Below are 22,409 nucleotides of genomic sequence, written 5' to 3'. Positions count from 1 at the left end.
GTGTTACTCGAATGAAAGAATGATACATAAAAATGACATAACGAAACATACTCCTACTAAAATCTTCGGATTCACCCAAGAACTTGAGAAAAATAAAGATATTAATATTCGTTACATTCAATCAAGTGAAAAATCATAATATCTATTCACAAAGGCACTTACAATATTCTGAAAGCATATGTATAACATTGAGATGCACAATCTACGAAATTTGTGAAGAATCGTTTGTGTTAACATGATGATTTTTATCCCAATAAGTTTTTCCTAGTAAAGTTTGAAGGGAAATAATGTTTTCCAAGTTTTCGATTAATATAGTTAATTATTTCCCCAATATAATTTTCTTTATTGTTTTGATTGAGTAAATATTTGATTTGTTTTTGCCTTCCTTAGATAATGAGATATTAATATATTCAAATATTTATTATTTGTGATAGAAATTTGATAAGATATGATTTCAATGTTTAAAAAGAGTTTATTCCTAATAAAACTCTTACTTTCCTTGCTTAATATGTTTCCTTATGAGATAAGGCTCTCATTTATAAAAAGGAAAACCTAGGACTTTGAAGGTGGCCGTTTTTCTTCTCGAAGTAATACGCACACTTTGCACGTTCTGAATCCCAAAGAAAATTGCTGTCAACGTTGCTGATTTGAAGACTGCCGATAACAAGCGTTGCCTTGAATGTTGGGAACATCTGAAGACAAAATCTGTGCAGAAGTTGGCTGAAGACTGTTTTCCTAGATTCCCTTTTGGCATCACTTTTTAGCTTTCTTGATTAAGTTTTTTCTGGTTATTTGTTTTAGAAAGCATTTGTTTTCTCAACTTGTTGAGGAAATTGATTTTAGTTTTAATCATTAGTGATAGGTTTTTGTGTAAACGGGTACGTTTTCTAGTGATTAATTTTTGCGATAAGGCACCGCACAAGTATTTATACTTGTGCATATTTAATCTTGTTCATCTATTTATTTCAAGTCAATTTGTGTTATAAAAGGTATTTTTCCGCTGCATGTAGATGTTGTCCGAGATGTTGTAACATCTGGCACAACATTTAATTCTGACAAAACACAAATTTACTATTCTTAATCTTATTATGTTATTTTTATTATTTTTGATATCTGTCGGACAAAATAATCCTTACAAGGTTTTTAACGAAACAATATACAAAAACGTAATGCAGACAATAATTGTATCATGATTATTATCATAAGGGGGAGTGTTGAAACCAGTGGCGGAACCAGAAATATGGCTCCGCCCGGGCTAAAGTTTTAAACTTTATAATTTTTTAATATATTAAATTGATCTACCCAGACTAATATTATATTATTCCAAAATTTTATAAAATTTACATATAATTTTTAAAAAATTGGGCTACTCGGGCTAAAGCCTGAGTATAGGAGATTTTGGCTCCGCCCCTGGTTGAAACTAGGAGTTGGAAATATTGAAAATTAGTATATGATAAAGTATGTAATGATGTAATTATTTTTGGATTATTTTCAAAAGAAATTCTATAAATAATTATCTCAATTTGTGAATAAAAAACATAATTTAGTGGAAATTTTTTTATAAAGTATATAATTTAATATTTTTATGAGTTTGAAATTTTATTTTGGGTAATTTGTAGAAAAATACATCTGTCCAAGATTTATTTAAGATTCAGTACCCAACAGTTTTTTTTTGTATTTTAGTACCTGACAAAAGACCAACTTAGTTTTTAGTACATATTTCATGCATTTTTACATTTTTACCCTTTTAATTAATAAAAAGTATATAAATACTTAATTTTGTTGGACATCTTCTCTTTCCACTCATCAATCCCGATGCATTTGGATGACATGTATATTTAATTTAAATATTTTTTATTTAAAAAAAAACAAATTCACAACTAATTGAATTTTTTGAAATACTTAGTTTTACTTGTGAAATACTTAATTTCAATTTTAAAATACTTGATTCAGTAAATGAAGTACTCAAAATGTTTATTAAAAACTGGATATTCGAACATGCATTTAAAAAAAAAAAAAAACAAATTCGCAACTAATTGAATTTTTTGTAATACTTAGTTTTACTGGTAAAATACTTAATTTCAATTTTCAAATACTTGATTTAGTAAATAAAATACTCAGAATGTGTATTAAAAACCTGGATATTCGAGTATGCATTTAAAAAAAAACTTTTCGCAACTAATTGAATTTTTTGAAATACTTAGTTTTACTTATGAAATACTTAATTTAAATTTTAAAATACTTGATTTAGTAAATGAAATACTCAGAATGTGTATTAAAAAGCTGGAAATTCGAATATGCATTAAAAAAAAAAAACAAATTCGTAACTAACTGAATTTTTTGAAATACTTAGTTTTACTTGTAAAATAATTAATTTTAATTTTAAAACTACTTGATTTAGAAAATGAAATACTCAGAATGTGTATTAAAAACTGGATATTCGAATAAGTATTTTAAAAAAAAACAACTTCGCAACTAATTGAATTTTTGAAATACTTAGTTTTACTTGTGAAATACTTAATTTTAATTTTAAAATACTTGATTTAGTAAATGAAATACTCAGAATGTGTATTAAAAAGCTGGATATTCGAATATGCATTTAAAAAAAAAACAAATTCGCAACTAATTGAATTTTTTGAAATACTTAGTTTTACTTGTGAAATACTTAATTGTAATTTTAAAATACTTGATTTAGTAAAAGAAATACTCAGAATATGTATTAAAAAACTGGATATTTGAATATGCATTTTAAAAAAAAAATTCGCAACTAATTGAATTTTTTGAAATACTTAGTTTTACTTGTGAAATACTTAATTTTAATTTTAAAATACTTGATTTAGTAAATGAAATACTCAGAATGTGTATTAAAAATAGGATATTCGAATATGCATTTTAAAAAAACAAATTCGCAACTAATTGAATTTTTTGAAATACTTAGTTTTACTTGTGAAATAATTAATTTCAATTTTAAAATACTTGATTTTGTAAATGAAATACTCAGATTGTGTATTAAAAAACTGGATATTCGAATATGCATTTAAAAAAAATCGCAACTAATTGAATTTTTTGAAAAACTTAGTTTTACTTATGAAATACTTAATTTTAATTTTAAAATATTTGATTTAGTAAATAAAATACTTAGAATGTTGTATTAAAATACTGGATATTCGAATATGTAACGTAAGTTCACCAAATGCTCGCATTTCCTTCCAAGATGCATTTAAATGACATGTTCATTTCATTTTAATATACTTGATTTGGTAAATGAGATATTCAGAATGTGTATTAAAATACTGGATAAGTACTAATTTTAGTTTCAAATTACTTGATATCATAAATGAGATACTTAAAATAGATTATAAAATACTGGATATTCGAATATGCATTATGATGCAATTTCAATGCAAATGAAATTTTAACAAATACATTGCTCATCATTTCTCATGAAATAAAAATAACAATTTATTTCGGTATACAAATTAAGAACTTACTTTTACTCCGGGACAAGTATGCTACTATATTTTTGTTAAAAGTAAGTACTTATTTTGATCTACAAACAACTTACTCTTACTCCACGATCAGTAATGAACTGTTTCATTTCTTTAAATGACATGAATAAGTATTCTAATGAATCTTAGTTGGAAAAACCAATCATGACTGAATTTACGTTGCATAATCGAATATCCAGTATTCTATCACATATTATGAGTATCTCATTTACCAAATCAAGTATTTTTAAATTAAAATTAGGTATTTCGCAAGTAAAAGTAAGTACTTCAAAATATTCCATGTTTAGTGATCGAGCAAAACTTTCATTGTAAAATTCATAGTGATCGAGCATAACTTCAAAATGTTCAATGCTTAGTTGCGAATTTTTTTTAACAAAAATAAAGAAAATATCTAAATAAAATGAACATGTCATCCAAATGCATCTTGGATAGAATACGAGCATTTGATGAACTTACGTTGCATATTCGAATTTCCAGTATTTTAATACTCATTCTGAGTATCTCATTTACCAAATCAAATATTTTAAAATTGAAATTAGGTATTTCGCAAGTAAAACTAAGTACTTGAAAAAGTTCAATGCTTAGTTGCTAATTTGTTTTTTTAACAATAAAAAAAATAATTAAATGAAATGAACATGTCATCAAAATGGATCTTGGATGGAAATGCGAGCATTTGGTGAACTTGCGTTGTATATTCGAATATCCAGTTTTTTTATACAAATTCTGAGTATTTCATTTACTAAATCAAGTATTTTAAAATTAAAATTAAGTATTTCATAAGTAAAACTAAGTATTTCAAAAAATTCAATTAGTTGCGATTTTTTTTTAATGCATATTCGAATATCCAGTTTTTTAATACACATTCTGAGTATTTCATTTACAAAATCAAATATTTTAAAATCGAAATTAATTATTTCACAAGTAAAACTAAGTATTTTAAAAATTCAATTAGTTGCGAATTTGTTTTTTTAAAATGCATATTCGAATATCCAGTTTTTAATACACGTTATGAGTATTTCATTTACTAATAAAGTATTTTAAAATTAAAATTAAGTATTTCACAAGTAAAAGTAAGTATTTCAAAAAATTCAATTAGTTGAGATTTTTTTTAAATGTATATTCGAATATATAGTTTTTTTAATACACATTCTGAGTATTTCATTTACAAACTCAAGTATTTTAAAATTGAAATTAATTATTTTACAAGTAAAACTAAGTATTTCAAAAAATTCAATTAGTTGCGAATTTGTTTTTTTAAATGCGTATTCGAATATCCAGTTTTTAATACACATTCTGAGTATTTCATTTACAAAATCAAATATTTTAAAATCGAAATTAATTATTTCACAAGTAAAACTAAGTATTTTAAAAAATTCTATTAGTTGCGAATTTGTTTTTTTAAAATGCATATTCGAATATCCAGTTTTTAATACACGTTATGAGTATTTCATTTACTAAATCAAGTATTTTAAAATTAAAATTAAGTATTTCACAAGTAAAAGTAAGTATTTCAAAAAATTCAATTAATTGAGATTTTTTTTTAATGTATATTCGAATATATAGTTTTTTAATACACATTCTGAGTATTTCATTTACAAACTCAAGTATTTTAAAATTGAAATTAATTATTTTACAAGTAAAACTAAGTATTTCAAAAAATTCAATTAGTTGCGAATTTGTTTTTTTAAATGCATATTCGAATATCCAGTTTTTAATACACATTCTGCGTATTTCATTTACTAAATCAAGTATTTTAAAATTAAAATTAAGTATTTCACAAGTAAAACTAAGTATTTCAAAAAATTCAATTAGTTGCGAATTTGTTTTTTTTTTAAAATGAATATTCGAATATCCAGTTTTTTAATACACATTCTGAGTATTTCATTTACTAAATCAAGTATTTTAAAATGAAATGAACATGTCATCCAAATACATCTTGGAAGGAAATGCAAGCATTTGGTGAACTTACGTTACATATTCGAATATCCAGTATTTTAATACAACATTCTAAGTATTTCATTTACCCCTCGCTAATCTACTTAATTCGTTCGACAATGATCTATGCTTTCGACGATATTTCATATCCAATTGAACACGCCCTCTCAAGCTATGCCAAACTAATTCAACTCAGTGAAGTAATTAAATCTCTTTAATTATTTATCAAGGATGAATTGCATGTCGTTTTATTAAATCCACTAGCTTTCGACCTACTGAACTATGACTATCGACGTATATCCGACTTCATATTTATCAGTAAATTTTAAATCCACGGATTAAGTTACTTGTTCCTATCACAGGATATTCTCTCGAAGACCATTGTCCGGAAATCTTCAAATCTTCGCTCTAAGCCTTTTTTCTTTTTCAAAGCTTTGTGGCTTTTGAAAAGTCCTTGAACATGTCATCCAAATGCATCTTGGATGGAAACGTGAGCACTTGGTGAACTTACGCTGCATATTCGAATATCCAGTATTTTAATACTCATTATGAGTATCTCATTTAACAAATCAAGTATTTTAAAACTGAAATTAATTATTTCGCAAGTAAAACTAAGTACTTGAAAAAGTTCAATGCTTAGTTGCGAATTTTTTTAAAAAAAAAATAAAGAAAATATATAAATAAAATGAACATGTCCTCCAAATGCATCTTGGATAGAATGCGAGCATTTGGTGAACTTACGTTGCATATTCAAATTTTCAGTATTTTAATACTCATTCTGAGTATCTCATTTACCAAATCAAGTATTTTAAAATTGAAATTAGGTATTTCTCAAGTAAAACTAGGTACTTGAAAAAGTTCAATGCTTAATTGCGAATTTGTTTTTTTAACAAAAAAAAATTAAATTAAATTAAATAAACATATCATCCAAATGGATCTTAGATGGAAATGCAAGTATTTTGTGAACTTGCGTTGTATATTCGAATATCCAGTTTTTAAATACACATTCTGAGTATTTCATTTACTAAATCAAATATTTTAAAATTAAAATTAAGTATTTCATAAGTAAAACTAAGTATTTCAAAAAATTCAATTAGTTGCGATTTTTTTTAAAAGCATATTCGAATATCCAGTGTTTTAATACACATTCTGAGTATTTCATTTACAAAATCAAGTATTTTAAAATTGAAATTAATTATTTCACAAGTAAAACTAAGTATTTCAAAAATTTCAATTAGTTGCGAATTTGTTTTTTTTAAATGCATATTCGAATATCCAGTTTTTAATACACATTATGAGTATTTCATTTACTAAATCAAGTATTTTAAAATTAAAATTAAGTATTTCATAAGTAAAACGAAGTATTTCAAAAAATTCAATTAGTTGCGATTTTTTTAAATTCATATTCGAATATCCAGAATTTTAATACACATTCTGAGTATTTCATTTACTAAATCAAGTACTTTAAAATTTAAATTAAATATTTCATAAGTAAAACTAAGTATTTCAAAAAATTCAATTAGTTGCGAATTTGTTTTTTTTAAATGCATATTCGAATATCCAGCTTTGTAATACATATTCTGAGTATTTCATTTACTAAAAAAGTATTTTAAAATTAAAATAAAGTATTTAACAAGTAAAACTAAGTATTTCAAAAAATTCAATTAGTTGCGAATTTGTTTTTAAATGCATATTCGAATATCCAGTTTTTTAATACACAATCTGAGTATTTCATTTACAAAATCAAGTATTTTAAAATTGAAATTAATTATTTCACAAGTAAAACTAAGTATTTCAAAAAATTCAATTAGTTGCGAATTTGTTTTTTTAAAATGCATATTCGAATATCCTGTTTTTAATACACATTCTGAGTATTTCATTTACTAAATCAAGTATTTTAAAATTAAAATTAAGTATTTCACAAGTAAAACTAAGTATTTCAAAAAATTCAATTAGTTGCGAATTTTTTTTTTAAAATGCATATTCAAATATCCAGTTTTTTAATACATATTCTGAGTATTTCTTTTACTAAATCAAGTATTTTAAAATTACAATTAAGTATTTCACAAGTAAAACTAAGTATTTCAAAAAATTCAATTAGTTGCGAATTTGTTTTTTTTTTAAATGCATATTCGAATATCCAGCTTTTTAATACACATTCTGAGTATTTCATTTACTAAATCAAGTATTTTAAAATTAAAATTAAGTATTTCACAAGTAAAAGTAAGTATTTCAAAAATTCAATTAGTTGCGAAGTTGTTTTTTTTTTAAATGCATATTCGAATATCCAGTTTTTAATACACATTCTGAGTATTTCATTTTCTAAATCAAGTAGTTTTAAAATTAAAATTAAGTATTTTACAAGTAAAACTAAGTATTTCAAAAAATTCAGTTAGTTACGAATTTGTTTTTGTTTTAATGCATATTCGAATTTCCAGCTTTTTAAAACATTCTGAGTATTTCATTTACTAAATCAAGTATTTTAAAATTTAAATTAAGTATTTCATAAGTAAAACTAAGTATTTCAAAAAATTCAATTAGTTGCGAAAAGTTTTTTTTTAAAATGCATACTCGAATATCCAGGTTTTTAATACACATTCTGAGTATTTCATTTACTAAATCAAGTATTTGAAAATTGAAATTAAGTATTTTATAAGTAAAACTAAGTATTTCAAAAAATTCAATTAGTTGCGAATTTGTTTTTTTTTTAAATGCATGTTCGAATATCCAGTTTTTAATAAACATTCTGAGTATTTCATTTACTGAATCAAGTATTTTAAAATTGAAATTAAGTATTTCACAAGTAAAACTAAGTATTTCAAAAAATTCAATTAGTTGTGAATTTGTTTTTTTTTAAATAAAAAATATTTAAATTAAATATACATGTCATCCAAATGCATCGGGATTGATGAGTGGAAAGAGAAGATGTCCAACAAAATTAAGTATTTATATACTTTTTTATTAATTAAAAGGGTAAAAATGTAAAAATGCATGAAATATGTACTAAAAACTAAGTTGGTCTTTTGTCAGATACTAAAATACAAAAAAAAACTGTTGGGTACTGAATCTTAAATAAATCTTGGACAGATGTATTTTTCTACAAATTACCCTTTTATTTTTTAACATAAATTTTTATTTTTAACAAAAATATAATTTTCTCCACTTATAATTATTTGTCATTTTCTTGTCATCCACCGCCTCGAGAGTCCAACAAAAGAGCGTCAAATCTCTATCTTCACGTTCTTGCTATTCCAACTCCACAAAAATCCAACCAATGTGAGCAAAATTTGACTTCATTTTCTGTCGATCCAGAACCGTCCAATCCTCAAATCCCCAGTTATTTTAATACCCATATCTTCATTGTCATCACGTGTAATAAAAAACTTAAGGGGAACGGGTCACAAGTACAGAACTCAAGAACACTGACCGGTGAATCGTTGTTCAAGAAAAAGCTACAATGATACGTCAAGAACTCTCATTTTGCACTGACGATAAGTTTGGCGGAGAGACAACACATCAGAATGAAGACCCATTCAAAGGGAAGGTTGAGAAGTTCACAATCGGAGAAACTGTGGAAGATGATGAATTTAGTTTTGGGAGTAATGCAGTGAACATGATTGAGGAAGACTGTGATGAAAACGAAGGCGCAGAAGGGGGATTTGGGCCGTGGGAATATGGTGCAGTTGATGGTTGGGATCCTTCCGATCCTATGTTCTTGAGGAATTATGCTCAGTTTCTTGAGGTTGGTACCTTAAATTTGGATTCTGTGGTTGGGGTTGCTTCCCTTTTATTCTTACTGTTGAAAGAATTTTAACCGTGAAGGTGAACTGGGATTGTAGTCAAGTCTTCAAGAGAGGCAAATTTTATGATTTTCCTTATATATTATTATAATTATAAGATGAAAATATATTGGTGTTCATCCTAATTCCTACATGTACTATAATGATGGGGTGAATTCTAGTTTTCTGCAAATTATAGACATTCAAGTCGAGGAAATTGAAATAAAATGCGAGGTAATAGCTTTTCGTTTTGCTGCAGATAATCTCATGAATATATAAATGAATGGATGGCCAGTATATGTTGTAGATGGGTCGGAGATTGATCCTATAATGGGTTAGATACTATCAACTTATTTACAAGATAAGAATAGTCTTAATTCTGTCAATCAATTTTGAACTTTAGGTGATACGTTAATTTGGCAAATCAAAGGAAGCATACGGCCAAAGGAGTGAAGAACATCATAAGCATTTAGTACCATATTTTAATGTTTCAAGAAAACGATATGTGGATTTAAGCTGGTCAATGGAACTGCATACTGTTATTATGCCATGGATTTCAAGTTTTGAGACAAAGCTATCCAACATAATTTAAGTGATTTTGGACTATGTATTCGGCCCCTACTAGTTTGTGATAAAGGTGGTGATGAATTTAAGTAGCAAATATTTCCTTCACATATTTCTTCTAAGTAACATGTCAAAATATTATGTGACAGTCCAGAGGAGAGCTTTTTAAAGCTGAGGAATACTATGATCGTGCAATTATGGCGGACCCGAACAATGGTGAAGTACTATGTCTCTTTGCCAAGTTAGTATGGGAGCTCTATCGTGACAAAGAACAAGCCTTGACTTATTTCGAGAGAGCAGCCCTGGCTTCTCCTGGAGATAGGTGAGAATTCTCATTTCAATTTATGTATCGCTTTCAAGAAGTGGTACGATGATTGAACTTCAAATCTCATGTATATATCTTAATGCCAATAAAATGTTGCATCTATAAAATACTTCTGAGAGAATAAGACTTATTTCAACAAATTGAAAATGGACACAAATTCATGAATTGGTTTTATATAAAAGCTGAATCAAGCGGAGGGGCTGGAAAGGCACTTCCTTGTCCTTAAGCTCTTTTGATTTTATTAAGGATTTTCTGATAGAACATCTTTTACAGGTCAAATGTCTTTTAATATCTATATTAGCCATCCTACCCAACTCTGAATCCTAGCTGCATCTCTAGTATAATGGTGGAATTTTTTGGAATTTCTTTCAGTGATATTCTTGGTGCTTATACGAGTTTCTTGTGGGAAATGGATGAAGAGGAAGAGGGTCATTTTTCAGACAATCAGGTTGTTGTCCTTTCGCAAGAAAATCATTGTTAAAGCATATTTAGTGTGTGGAACTTACGTTACAAAGGAAATGTCAGGTTGATGATCAAAATGCAGTATCATGGAACGATATGACCAAGGATTTTGAGGAACAGAAAAGACCAATTAGCCCTCCTCTGCACCTTGCAATGGGGCTGGGACTCAACATGCCTAGCATTATTAAAGATGCTGATGTGAAAACTGAATCGGACTGAAACTGCTGATGTTGAAGAATATTACAGGAGAATGCTTGAGAAAAATTCTTGTAACGCTTTGTTTTTGAAAGATCGTACCGAGTTTCTAAATCAGGTAACACTTGTGTTTCTGTAAATATGGGTTCTCCATTAGAATTATTGGTCAAGTTGAGGTACGGGCGAGTGGGAATGAGCATAAAACATAAGTTTCGCCTATCTAATATATTAAGTGGGCTCTTATCGACATTCATGGTTCTGGCCTAGAATTAAGTTCCAACTAGTATTAGCTAATATTTATAATGCGGAAATCTTGGTTATTTACTCGACAGTTAAAGGGAGAACTTCAAGGAGCCGAAGAATACTACTCACGTGCTATACGGGAGGATTCGAGTAATTGGCCGATAATTTCGCAATATGCCAACTTAATGTGGCAGCTTTATCAGGACAAAGAAAGAGCTGACACATACTTTAATCAAGCAATTGAAGCAACTCCCAGTGATAGGTAAGAATAATATTTCTTAATGAAATGAACATTATGTTATCTTCAGTCAAGGAGGAATGACTGCATGATGATTATGTTCCTACTTGAAATGATGCTAAGATTAGATCAAAAGCACTCTGATTATGGTGGAAATATTTTGGGATTTATTGCAACCTCAGTGTCAAAAAGACTGCATGAAAGAGATGACAGGAAATAAAGATCATCTAGTTCTTTTGTATATGTTTCTCTAAAGTCTAAGGATGTCTTATGCGCAGTTTCCGGGTTTATTTGTTGTATTTTTCTTTTGGTTTCAGCGATATTCTTGCATCTTATGCAAAATTTCTATGGGAAATCGAGGATGAAGAAGAAGAAGATTCAACTAAGGTAGCTATAATCAGTTGCTATTGTTGCAACAATTTTGTTACTTTGAAGACCCAATATCCGAGTGCTTGGGGTTGATGTTGTTATCTCCAGATAGTCTACATATTAATGGAGAAAGTACTGTAGCTGATCTTGAAAGTGACAGTTTTAGCCACCACCCCAACTCGGTTTCACTTTCTTTCTTGGGTTTTATGTACCTAGTGTTTCTCAGCTGAACCGTCATTTCCCTTTTCGGTTTCCCTTTGATTATTGTTTCCATTAAATGAACATTGTGAAAAATCTACACATTTGGTAGTTCAGTGTATATCTCTGACTGTTGCTAAAATGTGTTTCATTGTTTGCATCATTACCATTGTTGATGCGTTTTTGTTTCTTACCCGTTTGACAGTACTCAAGGAGGTCTAGAAGAAGATGAGCAATATTACTTAGGTGCAATGCGGGAGAATCCGAGGAATGGCCAGATAATGTCTGAATATGCTAGCTTAGTTTGGCGGATCCATGGCGACAAAAATAGAGCTGATACATACTTCAAACGAGCAATTCAAGCGACTCCAGAAGACAGGTAAGCAAGGTTATGATTGTAGGTATATTGCGTTGGCAGAGAAGTGGTAGAGTGTAGACTAACCACCTCTGAAATTAATAAAGGGAAGATATGAGAAATACGCTAAAGGGTAATTTGATATATAGCTAGTAAAAACACAATATTGATTAATGAAAATTAAAAAACCTTCAGTTTTCTATTTATAATAAGGGATTATATGACGGGATCTTTAAATATTTAAAGTTAGTATTAACTTCTAATTAACGAAATTCAAATCTATTCGTTACGATATTACAATGGGAAAATCAATCACTATTAGCTCATAACATGGTGTATTTGCTTTATATAATTTCTTGTAATTGTCTGCATACGCCGAAACTTGTAGATGTTGTCAAGTATTTGTGTGTCGATATAATTTTGTTTACGATAAATCAACATATCCATATTAAAATAGCTGTGATTTCCAGTTTAAATAGGGTTAGGAATTTGTTGGTACAATACAATGAATGACAACAAAACCCAATCTACCATATATAAGTTGAGTTCTATATGAATTGTAAGAATAAAGAATGATAAACTTTTGAGAGCTTAAAAATAGAATACACATGTAGCATCAATTTGTGAGGTTTAAACTAAATTTATTATTATATCAAAAGATCCATCTTTTCATCTTGATTTGTAAAAATTGACTCTGCGTAATGAAAATTGAAAGACTTTGAACGAGAAATATAAGGTATGGAATTTATCAAAATGAATTAACTAAAGTTGGGCTTGGACTGGTGAATTTGATTTGGAGAATTTGAGGAATAAGTTTCAATGATACTGTTCTTGGACGTATTTAAAATTCACCACAATTACTGCTGAAATTGTTTACCTCCTAGCTTCTTTGTTCAAATATCATTACCATATGAACCTTGAATTGCCTCATTTTGGAAGTTCTTCTCCATAGTTTCCTATGAATAATTGTGGGAACTAAGCTAATGTTTCTCTCCATAATTTCGAATGATGATTGAGAAATAAGGCAAATTTTTCCTTTTCTATTTTGAGAAGAATCAATGCAACTTCTTTCCCTTCAATTTCCATGCCATCCAGTTTATTTTATGTGTAGCTCATGTTCGTTACAGCGATGTGCTTGCATCTTATGCCAAGTTTCTGTGGGAGATAGATGATGAAGAAGAAGATTCCGCAGAGGAAGTTTAACTCTTTTCTTAATCTGGTGACACATTAGTTCATTAGAACAGTTGAAATAATCTTACGAGTCTCTCCAGCTGCTGTGAGTGTCAAGAATGTTGTGTAGTCTGCTATCATGAAAACTTGTACCTGAGCATAATGTTGTTTACCCTCCTTTTGTCATCAAAATCAATCCTAATTTACAAAATCGCTCTTGAGTGGACCATGAATGTACTCGGCGGATGGGTCAATTAATGACCGAGCTTTGATCTATGTTATACCGAGAGCATCGTTCCTGTACATCATATGATAAGATGTATGGATCACCTATTAGTTTTGTGTAGGACAGGAATATGATAAATGTATCAAATGATATCAGGAGTATATCTCAGTGTAGCATATTCTGTACCATGAGACAAATTAAGTCAGCCGATTAATGATGTCTGCACACTGGATTAAATTAACTGGTTTAAGAGTGAACATGAGAATTCCTATTTACTCTCCATTAGTTTCCTTGTCTTCTCTAGCTTTTGTCATCTCCTCAGCAATCCCTTGCGATAAATACTCACACTTTTGCAAATGTATCATCCATTTTCAGTGGGAACAATCTTGATGTAATAAGTGCAGATTCAAGAACTTTCACCACAACATCCACTTCAACAATGTGGCAAAATTAGTCGAATTCTTCATTTAGATGCTATAGTGAGCACAGCGTTCTACTTCATAACCGTGCATATAAAATGTTAAACATGACCATTTCTACATTATCAGCACTTCTGATTGCTTGTGACATGTTTTGGTAACGAGGTCTTCGAGAGCAGACTGACATATTGGCCACTGGGACTAAGCCATTGAGGAAGTGGCGACCTTATCAAAACTGAGAGCTAAACAATGAAAATCGAATCCGAAAAACATCATCGAATTGGACATTGCACTCAGCTCACAAATTCATAAAGGATAGTAAGTACAGAGTGAGAAAAAGCATCATCACAGTCCTCATTAAGACCCTCGACATTTCATACACCGTTCACACACACACCGTTCACACTCTTCATCGGTGTCTAAATAATTACTCAAAATCATGAACTAAGGTTTCTTCGAAAATGTCGTCTCATTTTTGACATTTTTACACGGAAACTAGTCCCATGACAGCCTACTGGAAGTTCAACTCTGGATCGGTGCAGGTGCAACCCTTTTTGAATGTCTTGTTCTCACACTTGAATCAGCTATGGCTGTTCTCGCTTTTGCTCGAACATTGTTTAGGTTCTCTGTTGCTTCTTTCTTATTACTTTGTGCGGGAGAAAGACTTACAGAAACTGCAGATTTTGGAAAGACCTTGGACTGTGGCTGTTTGTTTTGACCTGACGTGTTATTTTTCAGGCCAGAAAATAGTTCTTTTCTTGTTTGTCTTTTGCCCCCGAAGATCCCATCATTATCTGGACATTATTAGAGTTGCCAAAATAAACAAAGTAAGAATGCATACGGCAAGGCAGAGCAGAATACTCAAAAAGACATCTCCCATCCATGTATACATAATGCAAAAAATGTGCCTTCTGTAACATAAAATAACACAATATTTTCAAATTCAGAAACTAACCATCATCTTTGCCACAAATATCTATCAGCTCGAGGTCTAGAATAGAAATACTACTCCTAATGCAATTGAAATATTTCTAAAAAATCTGAATAAAAACTAGCTAAACTAGTGCTGCATCAATACTAGTGCATGAATGGAAATAATTCGTCCGAGTAACATGACATATACTAAACTTGTACTCACATCACATACACCACAAAAGGAAAGCATGAGTTACCTGGACTAGACAAGACAGCGCGTGGACGTGGAGCTGAATTTGCTCTTGCATTTTTCCGGTTCTCTTCCACACCCATATTATCGTTTTTACTTGTTTCTTCTGTTGATGAACCAAACAATCATTAATTCAATTATAAATTAGTCAGTAATGTTGCACTAAATAGCAACAACATGGGTTGAATATCAAACCTTTGGGTGTATGAAAGGTAGGTGGAGGAGATTTTGGGACAAACGATCCGGGAATTCTTACAACTAAATGTGGAGACTCGTCTACACATTCAAACAACAATTCATGTTATTGACATATAAATGCATGACAGATCTTCGTATTATCACATCTTCACGTATATAAAATAAATTTGAAATTTGCAGGAAGACGTCTTATATGGTGGCTACCAAGTCAGTGGACTCTATGTTCATTGACACTAGAAGTTTAACTGTATGAATTAGTGATAAATGATGACTCTTCCTGTGCAAAAGTTTATCCAACCCTCTTATGCTTCTTTAATTATCACTATATTTTCATAAGAAACTTGTCTAAATCATGATAAAACTAAAATAAAATACACATCTGGTGTATCCTACAAAGGAGTCAACTTGTGCGCTAGTGAAGACTGGCCTTTTTTGTTTCTAATATCCATCCAACACGAGAAAAAGGAATAAAAGAAAAACCCGAAACAAAGGAATTATGTAGCTCTCTGAGCTACAGTACTAGCTTTTATTGTGAATCTGTGATAAGCATGAATACTCTCATGGTTTCATAAATCCATAGCGGAACAATCGACTTTCTTACAGTTCCTCAGGAAGCCTTAATTACTCAAGTCCCATGAAAAAAGATCCAAGAATTCAATTTAAACAGAAAACATAACCAATCATAATACTGGAGCAAAAAAAAACAGACCCGATTCATCAAATTATTATAACAGTAAAAACGAAAGAAGATAGTCATCTGAACCTGAAGGAGAGAAATGGTGGGCAGAAAGCCATTCAAAAGCTTTCAAAGAAAGCAAAGAGCTTCTCTCATAAGCATATTGGTCAGCTTCTTCAATCTGTTCCTTCACCTTCACCTTTGGATACACTTCCAAAAACAACGAAAACCCATTTCAGAAATCAAGGAAAAAGAAACAAAAAAAGCCCATGAAACATGATTCCAAAAATTTTAAACTAGGATCGTGGAAAAAGACAAAAACTTTGCTCACTTTTTTCCACGGGAAGACGGATCCTTTCTGGGATGACGATCTACAACAGGTATTGGTTTCAGGGTTAGAATTATTCTTGTAAACGGAAACAAGCAAGAATCATGTGTATTGTGTTGGAGTTCTGAATTATCTATGTTTTGCAACGGGTCAAACAAACCTCAGAATGCAAGTGTGAAGAAAGTGGATTCTGATTTGTGATTGTGCGTGTTTTCTATGCGAATTTTGAATTAACAAACGTTGAGGGAATTACTATGCAAGTCAAACACGTATACTTTTCAGCGTTTTGAATGGCACATTTTTTTTATTTTTTTTTTAACATTTCCTATCAAATGTATAAAATCAGCATGAACAATCAACGACCCACATTACAAAATACATGACAAGATTCTTAAACTTTGAAAGCATACCTGTGATCTATCCACATTCTACTACATCGATTATATCCGATGAAGATCACTCGATACAACATAAAATTTATCGAATTTCGAATTTCGCCTTTGAGCGAACATTTTTTAGTGGGCTTCATTGACGCTTAGTCTAAAAAAAATAAATTATATTCGAAATTCAGCTTAATCAAAATAAGTGAAATAGATTTGAGATAATCGATCCCTTTGTCACACCAATATTGAATACAAGAATAAAAAGATAGTTTTAACCTATGTGTTGAATTACCTTTATTTTTAATATTTATCAATATGCACAACTTTTCATCAACTTGAAGGCAAAAATTTGTGTGAGACGGTCTCACGGGTCGTATTTTGTGAGACGGATCTTTATTTGGATAATCCATGAAAAAGTATTACTTTTTATGCTAAGAGTATTACTTTTTATTGTGAATATGGGCAGGGTTGACCCGTCTCACAGATTGTGATCCGTGAAACGGTCTCACATGAGACCTACTCCAACTTGAAAGGTTCTTTCTTATCATTATTCATATGCACTACACCCACAAATGATGGCTATTATCGATTGAACACATTCCAATAAAAATAAATTGTACGAAGAGATAAGAGATCATTCTCATAAAATTGAATAATAAAACGATTTCATAAGGATTCTTGTCATATGAGTATGTCTCTTGTGAGACGGTCTCACGAATTTTTATCTGTGAGACGTGTCAACCCTATCGATATTCACAATAAAATGTAATATTCTTAGCATAAAAAATAATATTTTTTCATGGATGACTCAAATAAGAGATCTATCTCACAAAATACGATCAATTAGACCGTCTCACACAAGTTTTTGTCTTGTCATATTTGTTGATGGGGTCTCTAAGAACCTCACACATCATAAATAAGATATAAAATATTCGCAAAATATTTTATCATCCGCGTTTATTTTGAATAGTCCAATAATATTTAATTCATAGAAATTATTTTTTTAGGGGAAAATATAAAATGCCCTTTTTTATTTATAATAGGTAAAAACTTGTGTGAGACGGTCTCACGGGTCGTATTTGTGAGACGGATCTCTTATTTGGGTCACCCATGAAAAATATTATTTTTTATGCTAAGAGTATTACTTTTTATTGTGAATATGGGTAGAGTTGACCCGTCTCACAGATTATGATATGTGAGACGGTCTCACATGAGACACACTCTTTACAATAATTCAATAATGTTTATTTTTCAGTGATACGAACAATATAAAATGTTAAATCTTCTTGATGCGTATGTTTCACGTACACTCTCTTTCCCTTCGCAGATGAAAACGTGTAAAATGGGGAATTTCGAGTATACACTCTTCAATACGGCATTTGTTGGAAGAAATTGGGGAAAGCTTTTCTTCAAAGTAATTATCATATTTTACATTTTTTTAAAAAAGTAAATCAGATATAATATAAATGATATAGAGTTTATATTTGAAACATACCGTACTTTTTATCATTCAAAATTTGCGAAAAAATTTAAAATTTTCTTTAATATAAAATAATCTTCAATATTGCCATAAAATACCACAACCAAATCCCCCATAAGAAAAGGTTGTCAAAAGAGTCGTTCATAAAATATTTGAAATTCAACATCACCAATAAAATCTGCTAACAAAATACTTGCTCAAAACATCTCCCATCACATCATATAAATCAGAGTATTTTTAAACTTTGCATAAAAACGTAAACATGGCGGTCCTCGGGTTTAGCCTCCCGCTCAGTCCACGCCTGCCACTTGGTCGCCACCTCCTGTCTCCTCATCAACATAAGCACCTGCATCGATCAAGTCTAGCGAGTCTAAAGACTCAACACGTATAAACTGGGAATAACGAGTATTACATAATAAAACCACATACAACTTCAAAATATAACATATATACTTGAAACTTAAACTTTGCGTAATAAACTTGAACTCTTAATAAACTTAAACTTTCATAATAACTTTGAACTCTCATAAACTTCTTTGAACTTGAACACACATACTTTGAAACTTGAACTTGCATAATAACTTGAACTTTCATAAACTTGAGCTTTGCATAAACTTTGAACATACATGCATACATAATATGACGTGCCATCACATAAACTTTTCTTTAAACATGCTTTCATACTTCAACATACTTAACTTCATCATTTTGCGTAGAGGATGTTTCAAAGCAAGTGACCCATAACATAATAAATATCTGATCAGACAAACCACAGTACTGGGCTGACAGGGACGTATCCACTGCCACATACATGAGATCCCTGTTCATAATTTAACAGGCCTGTTGATCCACGTTCATAATTTAACGCTTCACAACCACGATCTAACCCGTTCATAATTTAACGGGCGGATTGGTCCCCGTTCATAATTTAACGCTTTCCAATCCTAACTTCAAACCCGTTCATAATTTAACGGGGTGGAGAGGTCCTCGGCCACGTTCACCGACTTCCAAACCCATTCACTTTTGGTCACAAGACATTTAGCATACCTCGAAAACTTCAAATATTTTCTTTGCACGTCATACATACTTACTTTGCATTGAGGGATTCGTTGGATGTCAATCGGGTCGTTGCTGCAACATACTAATATAAATACATAAACTTAACTTGTACAACTTAAACGTAAATGTCATGCTTAATCCCAAGCTAAATAGATTCTTAGAACATTCTATAATTTCCCTTGACATAACCCTGTAAAACATCATATTAAACCATGGTATAAAACCTCAAATCAAACCTTAAATAATAAAAGAATATACCTAAAATCTGAAGGTACACGGACCCCGTCCCTTGGTCCGTATCATGGTCCGTGTCCGTGCGCTTAAAAATTGTTGTGATGAAATAAGAAGGCACGGACATCGTGCCTACCTCCGTGTCTGGGTCCGTGTCCGCTCTGTTCGACGAATTATTTTATGAAAATTTTGCGACATGTCTATTCTCCCAATTAACACATAAGGCATCAAGATTCATCACTATGAGACCATTCTAGTACACCATAACAATGAACTAAACTTTTATAATCACCCTACAATTCATACGACCCAAAATATTGTCATTTATATTAAAGTTTATTTCTTACGACATCTTAATAATTCTAGCTCTTAAAGACATGAATCAAAACCTCAAAAATACTCTAAACATCATTACTAACTTTCTTATATGCAGCAACGATCACCCGTCGATCCCCAACAAAGCCTGCAACATAAAAACTTCAAGAACATATTAAAATTCATAACTTTCTTGAAACACGATTTGAGCAGTCATACTAAAAACTCCATAACTCACTCGTTTTTAATCCAAATAACTCGAATTTTATATCAAATCGAACGTATCGAAAAGATCTACGTTTTTGTAGTTAAAAGTTTTCTCAAAATCTTTACTGAAAAATCGCAGTATTTTACAGAACAGCAAAAACGTTTTTAAAAAAATGCAGTTTGAGCAGTCCTACGAAAAACGCCATAACTCACTCAATTTTCATCCAAATATTTTGAATTTTATATCAAATCGAACGTATCGAAAAGATCTACGTTTTTGTAGTTAAAAGTTTTCTCAAAATCTTTACTGAAAAATCTCAGTATTTTACAGAACAGCAAAAACGTTTTTAAAAAAATGCAGTTTGAGCAGTCCTACGAAAAACGCCATAACTCACTCAATTTTCATCCAAATATTTCGAATTTTAAATCGAAGGCATCGAAAAGGTCTACGATTTTCACGTTGAAAGTTTTCTCAAAATCAATACCGAAAAATCGCAGTATTTTACAGAACAGCAAAAACGTGAATTTGGTGATCCAAAATTGTTTCAAACTTGATCTAGACGTGATTGCTCAAACTTCTACGCATCGCACATATAATTTTCGCATAAATAACAACACAACGCATAATATGACAAGATCGATGCATCAAGAACAGAATATACGTGCATTTTGATATTTAAAATACCGTAACGACGATACCGAAGCGGAGACGATACGGGAGACGATTCGGGACGAACTTGGCTCAATTTTCTTTGAATAAAACTAAACTAAATTTGCTGGAATTTGTAGAGATTGTACGTTTGTTGAAGGGAGAGGGGAGAGAAATAAAATGAGAGAAGAATTGATATCATAGAGTTTTACAAACATTTCATTCCTTATAGTCAAAAGTTTGAAAAAGGTGTTTAATGTGTTTTGTGTTGTGTACGTGTATATGTGTGTGTAAATGTGTTAATGTGTGTGTGAGTCAAAGTGTGTGTGCTTGTGTGTTGATATATATATGTGTATATATATATATCTACATATATATAAACAATTGTAACATATATATTTAATATAATAAAAAAATCTATTTAAAAACATTTAACATACTAATTTAAAATAAATCTCATATTAACCCCATTATAAATTTTAAATTTAAATAAGATGCACAAATACTACAACTCTAAAATTTTAAAATCAATTAATCATTTAAATAATTTAATTAAGCTCTAAAATTACTAAAATTAATTAAATTATTTAAAATACTCCATCCTTATCTTAAATAAAATACTGCATTAAAATTTACTAAAAATCGTCCCGATCTCCTTTCCTCGATCTCGCCTCGAATAATCGCCTGAAAAATAAAACTCTAAAAAACATTTTAACGTACATTAAATAAACATAAATAATTAAAATAATAAATTTCATAAATTAAATATATGCATGCATTAAAATCATTTAATAAAATACATAAGGAATTTAATAACTTGCACGCACTTGGTTCATATGGACTTAAAATTTTCGGGACTTCACAATCTATCCCCCTTAATTTGAATTTCGTCCCCGAAATTCGCTAATCCTCGGTAATCCAAAAGTTTAGATTCTTAATTCTAGTATCCCAACAATCCATACTACCGATGCGCTACTCTGATAAATTAAGTCTTATGTTGTCCTTACGTCTCTTCAATCCGAATTAAATTTCCTACCAAAAACCTCGTTTGCGATTCACAACTTAAAACGACTTATGGAGACTTACTTTTACTTTACTATGATCTCGACTTCTAACTTTTCTCGTTGTTCCCAGTATTAGAAATGAAGGTTCAAGCTTATCGTATTTTACTTTTCTTATACTATACTCGTAATGTTCATCGAACTAATACATTAGCATCAATGCAGTTTAGCCTAAGAAATCTTAGCACCAAAATTTTTCTGATCAACTTCTACCCACGGCAATACACTTAAAAGTTAAATCTTATCTTACCTCATAATAATATTGGCCTCCAACTCTTGAATCGAGTCTTTCCTTACAATACCAAGCTTATGTAACTTAGCTATTTACAAGTACGACCCAAATATAAAATTGTTGTCAACCTTTAATTTCGAGTAAGGGATACGACAAGTATAAAAGTCTATAAGATTTTTAAACAAAATAAATTATGACATCTCATTATAATAATGAGATATGATATACATAATTTTTAAACATATCTAATATTATATACACCATATTTTTACCATAAAATTATACAAATACATACATATACCAACGGTCATAAAACGGTAACAAACGGTTATATTTTTTTTTTCTCTCTATAAATACCATCTCACAAATTCATTCAATCACTCCAACTTTCTCTTCTTCTCTAAAACTTATTCTTCATCAAATTTTTCGAAGAAAAAG

General features: G+C 30.0%; 2 protein-coding genes and 1 long non-coding RNA gene across 4 annotated transcripts; 1 reads left to right on the top strand and 2 right to left on the bottom strand.

Moving 5' to 3' along the window:
* Positions 1-8,658: 8,658 nt before the first annotated feature.
* Positions 8,659-13,850, top strand: LOC140833005 (uncharacterized). 2 transcript variants are annotated; one of them, XM_073197364.1, is made up of 6 exons: positions 10,485-10,560; positions 10,638-10,887; positions 11,102-11,274; positions 11,568-11,637; positions 12,024-12,196; positions 13,300-13,850. In XM_073197364.1, exons 2-6 carry the CDS (start codon positions 10,825-10,827, stop codon positions 13,373-13,375), a joined length of 555 nt encoding a protein of 184 aa, XP_073053465.1. In that variant the 5' UTR covers positions 10,485-10,560; positions 10,638-10,824; the 3' UTR covers positions 13,376-13,850. The 2 variants fall into 2 exon arrangements, with proteins under 2 accessions (XP_073053464.1, XP_073053465.1); XM_073197363.1 differs by lacking the exons at positions 11,568-11,637; positions 12,024-12,196; positions 13,300-13,850 and adding exons at positions 8,659-9,186; positions 9,937-10,109.
* Positions 12,197-13,293, bottom strand: LOC140833007 (uncharacterized). The gene is made up of 2 exons (XR_012118221.1): positions 13,089-13,293; positions 12,197-13,052 (listed from the first exon to the last, which is right to left on the bottom strand). It is a non-coding gene; the product is annotated as an uncharacterized lncRNA (long non-coding RNA).
* A 380-nt stretch (positions 13,851-14,230) lies between the features above and the next one.
* Positions 14,231-16,627, bottom strand: LOC140833006 (uncharacterized). The gene is made up of 6 exons (XM_073197365.1): positions 16,515-16,627; positions 16,358-16,397; positions 16,114-16,236; positions 15,348-15,428; positions 15,160-15,258; positions 14,231-14,781 (listed from the first exon to the last, which is right to left on the bottom strand). Coding segments are annotated over exons 2-6 (576 nt in total). The 5' UTR covers positions 16,359-16,397; positions 16,515-16,627; the 3' UTR covers positions 14,231-14,509.
* Between the last annotated feature and the right edge of the window lie 5,782 nt (positions 16,628-22,409).

The sequence above is a fragment of the Primulina eburnea genome, chromosome 5, assembly GCF_022965805.1.
Source record: "Primulina eburnea isolate SZY01 chromosome 5, ASM2296580v1, whole genome shotgun sequence".
In the NCBI taxonomy this organism is placed as follows: domain Eukaryota; kingdom Viridiplantae; phylum Streptophyta; class Magnoliopsida; order Lamiales; family Gesneriaceae; genus Primulina; species Primulina eburnea.
Note: the sequence above shows the minus strand (reverse complement) of the source record. Positions and strands in the feature narration are given on the sequence as shown.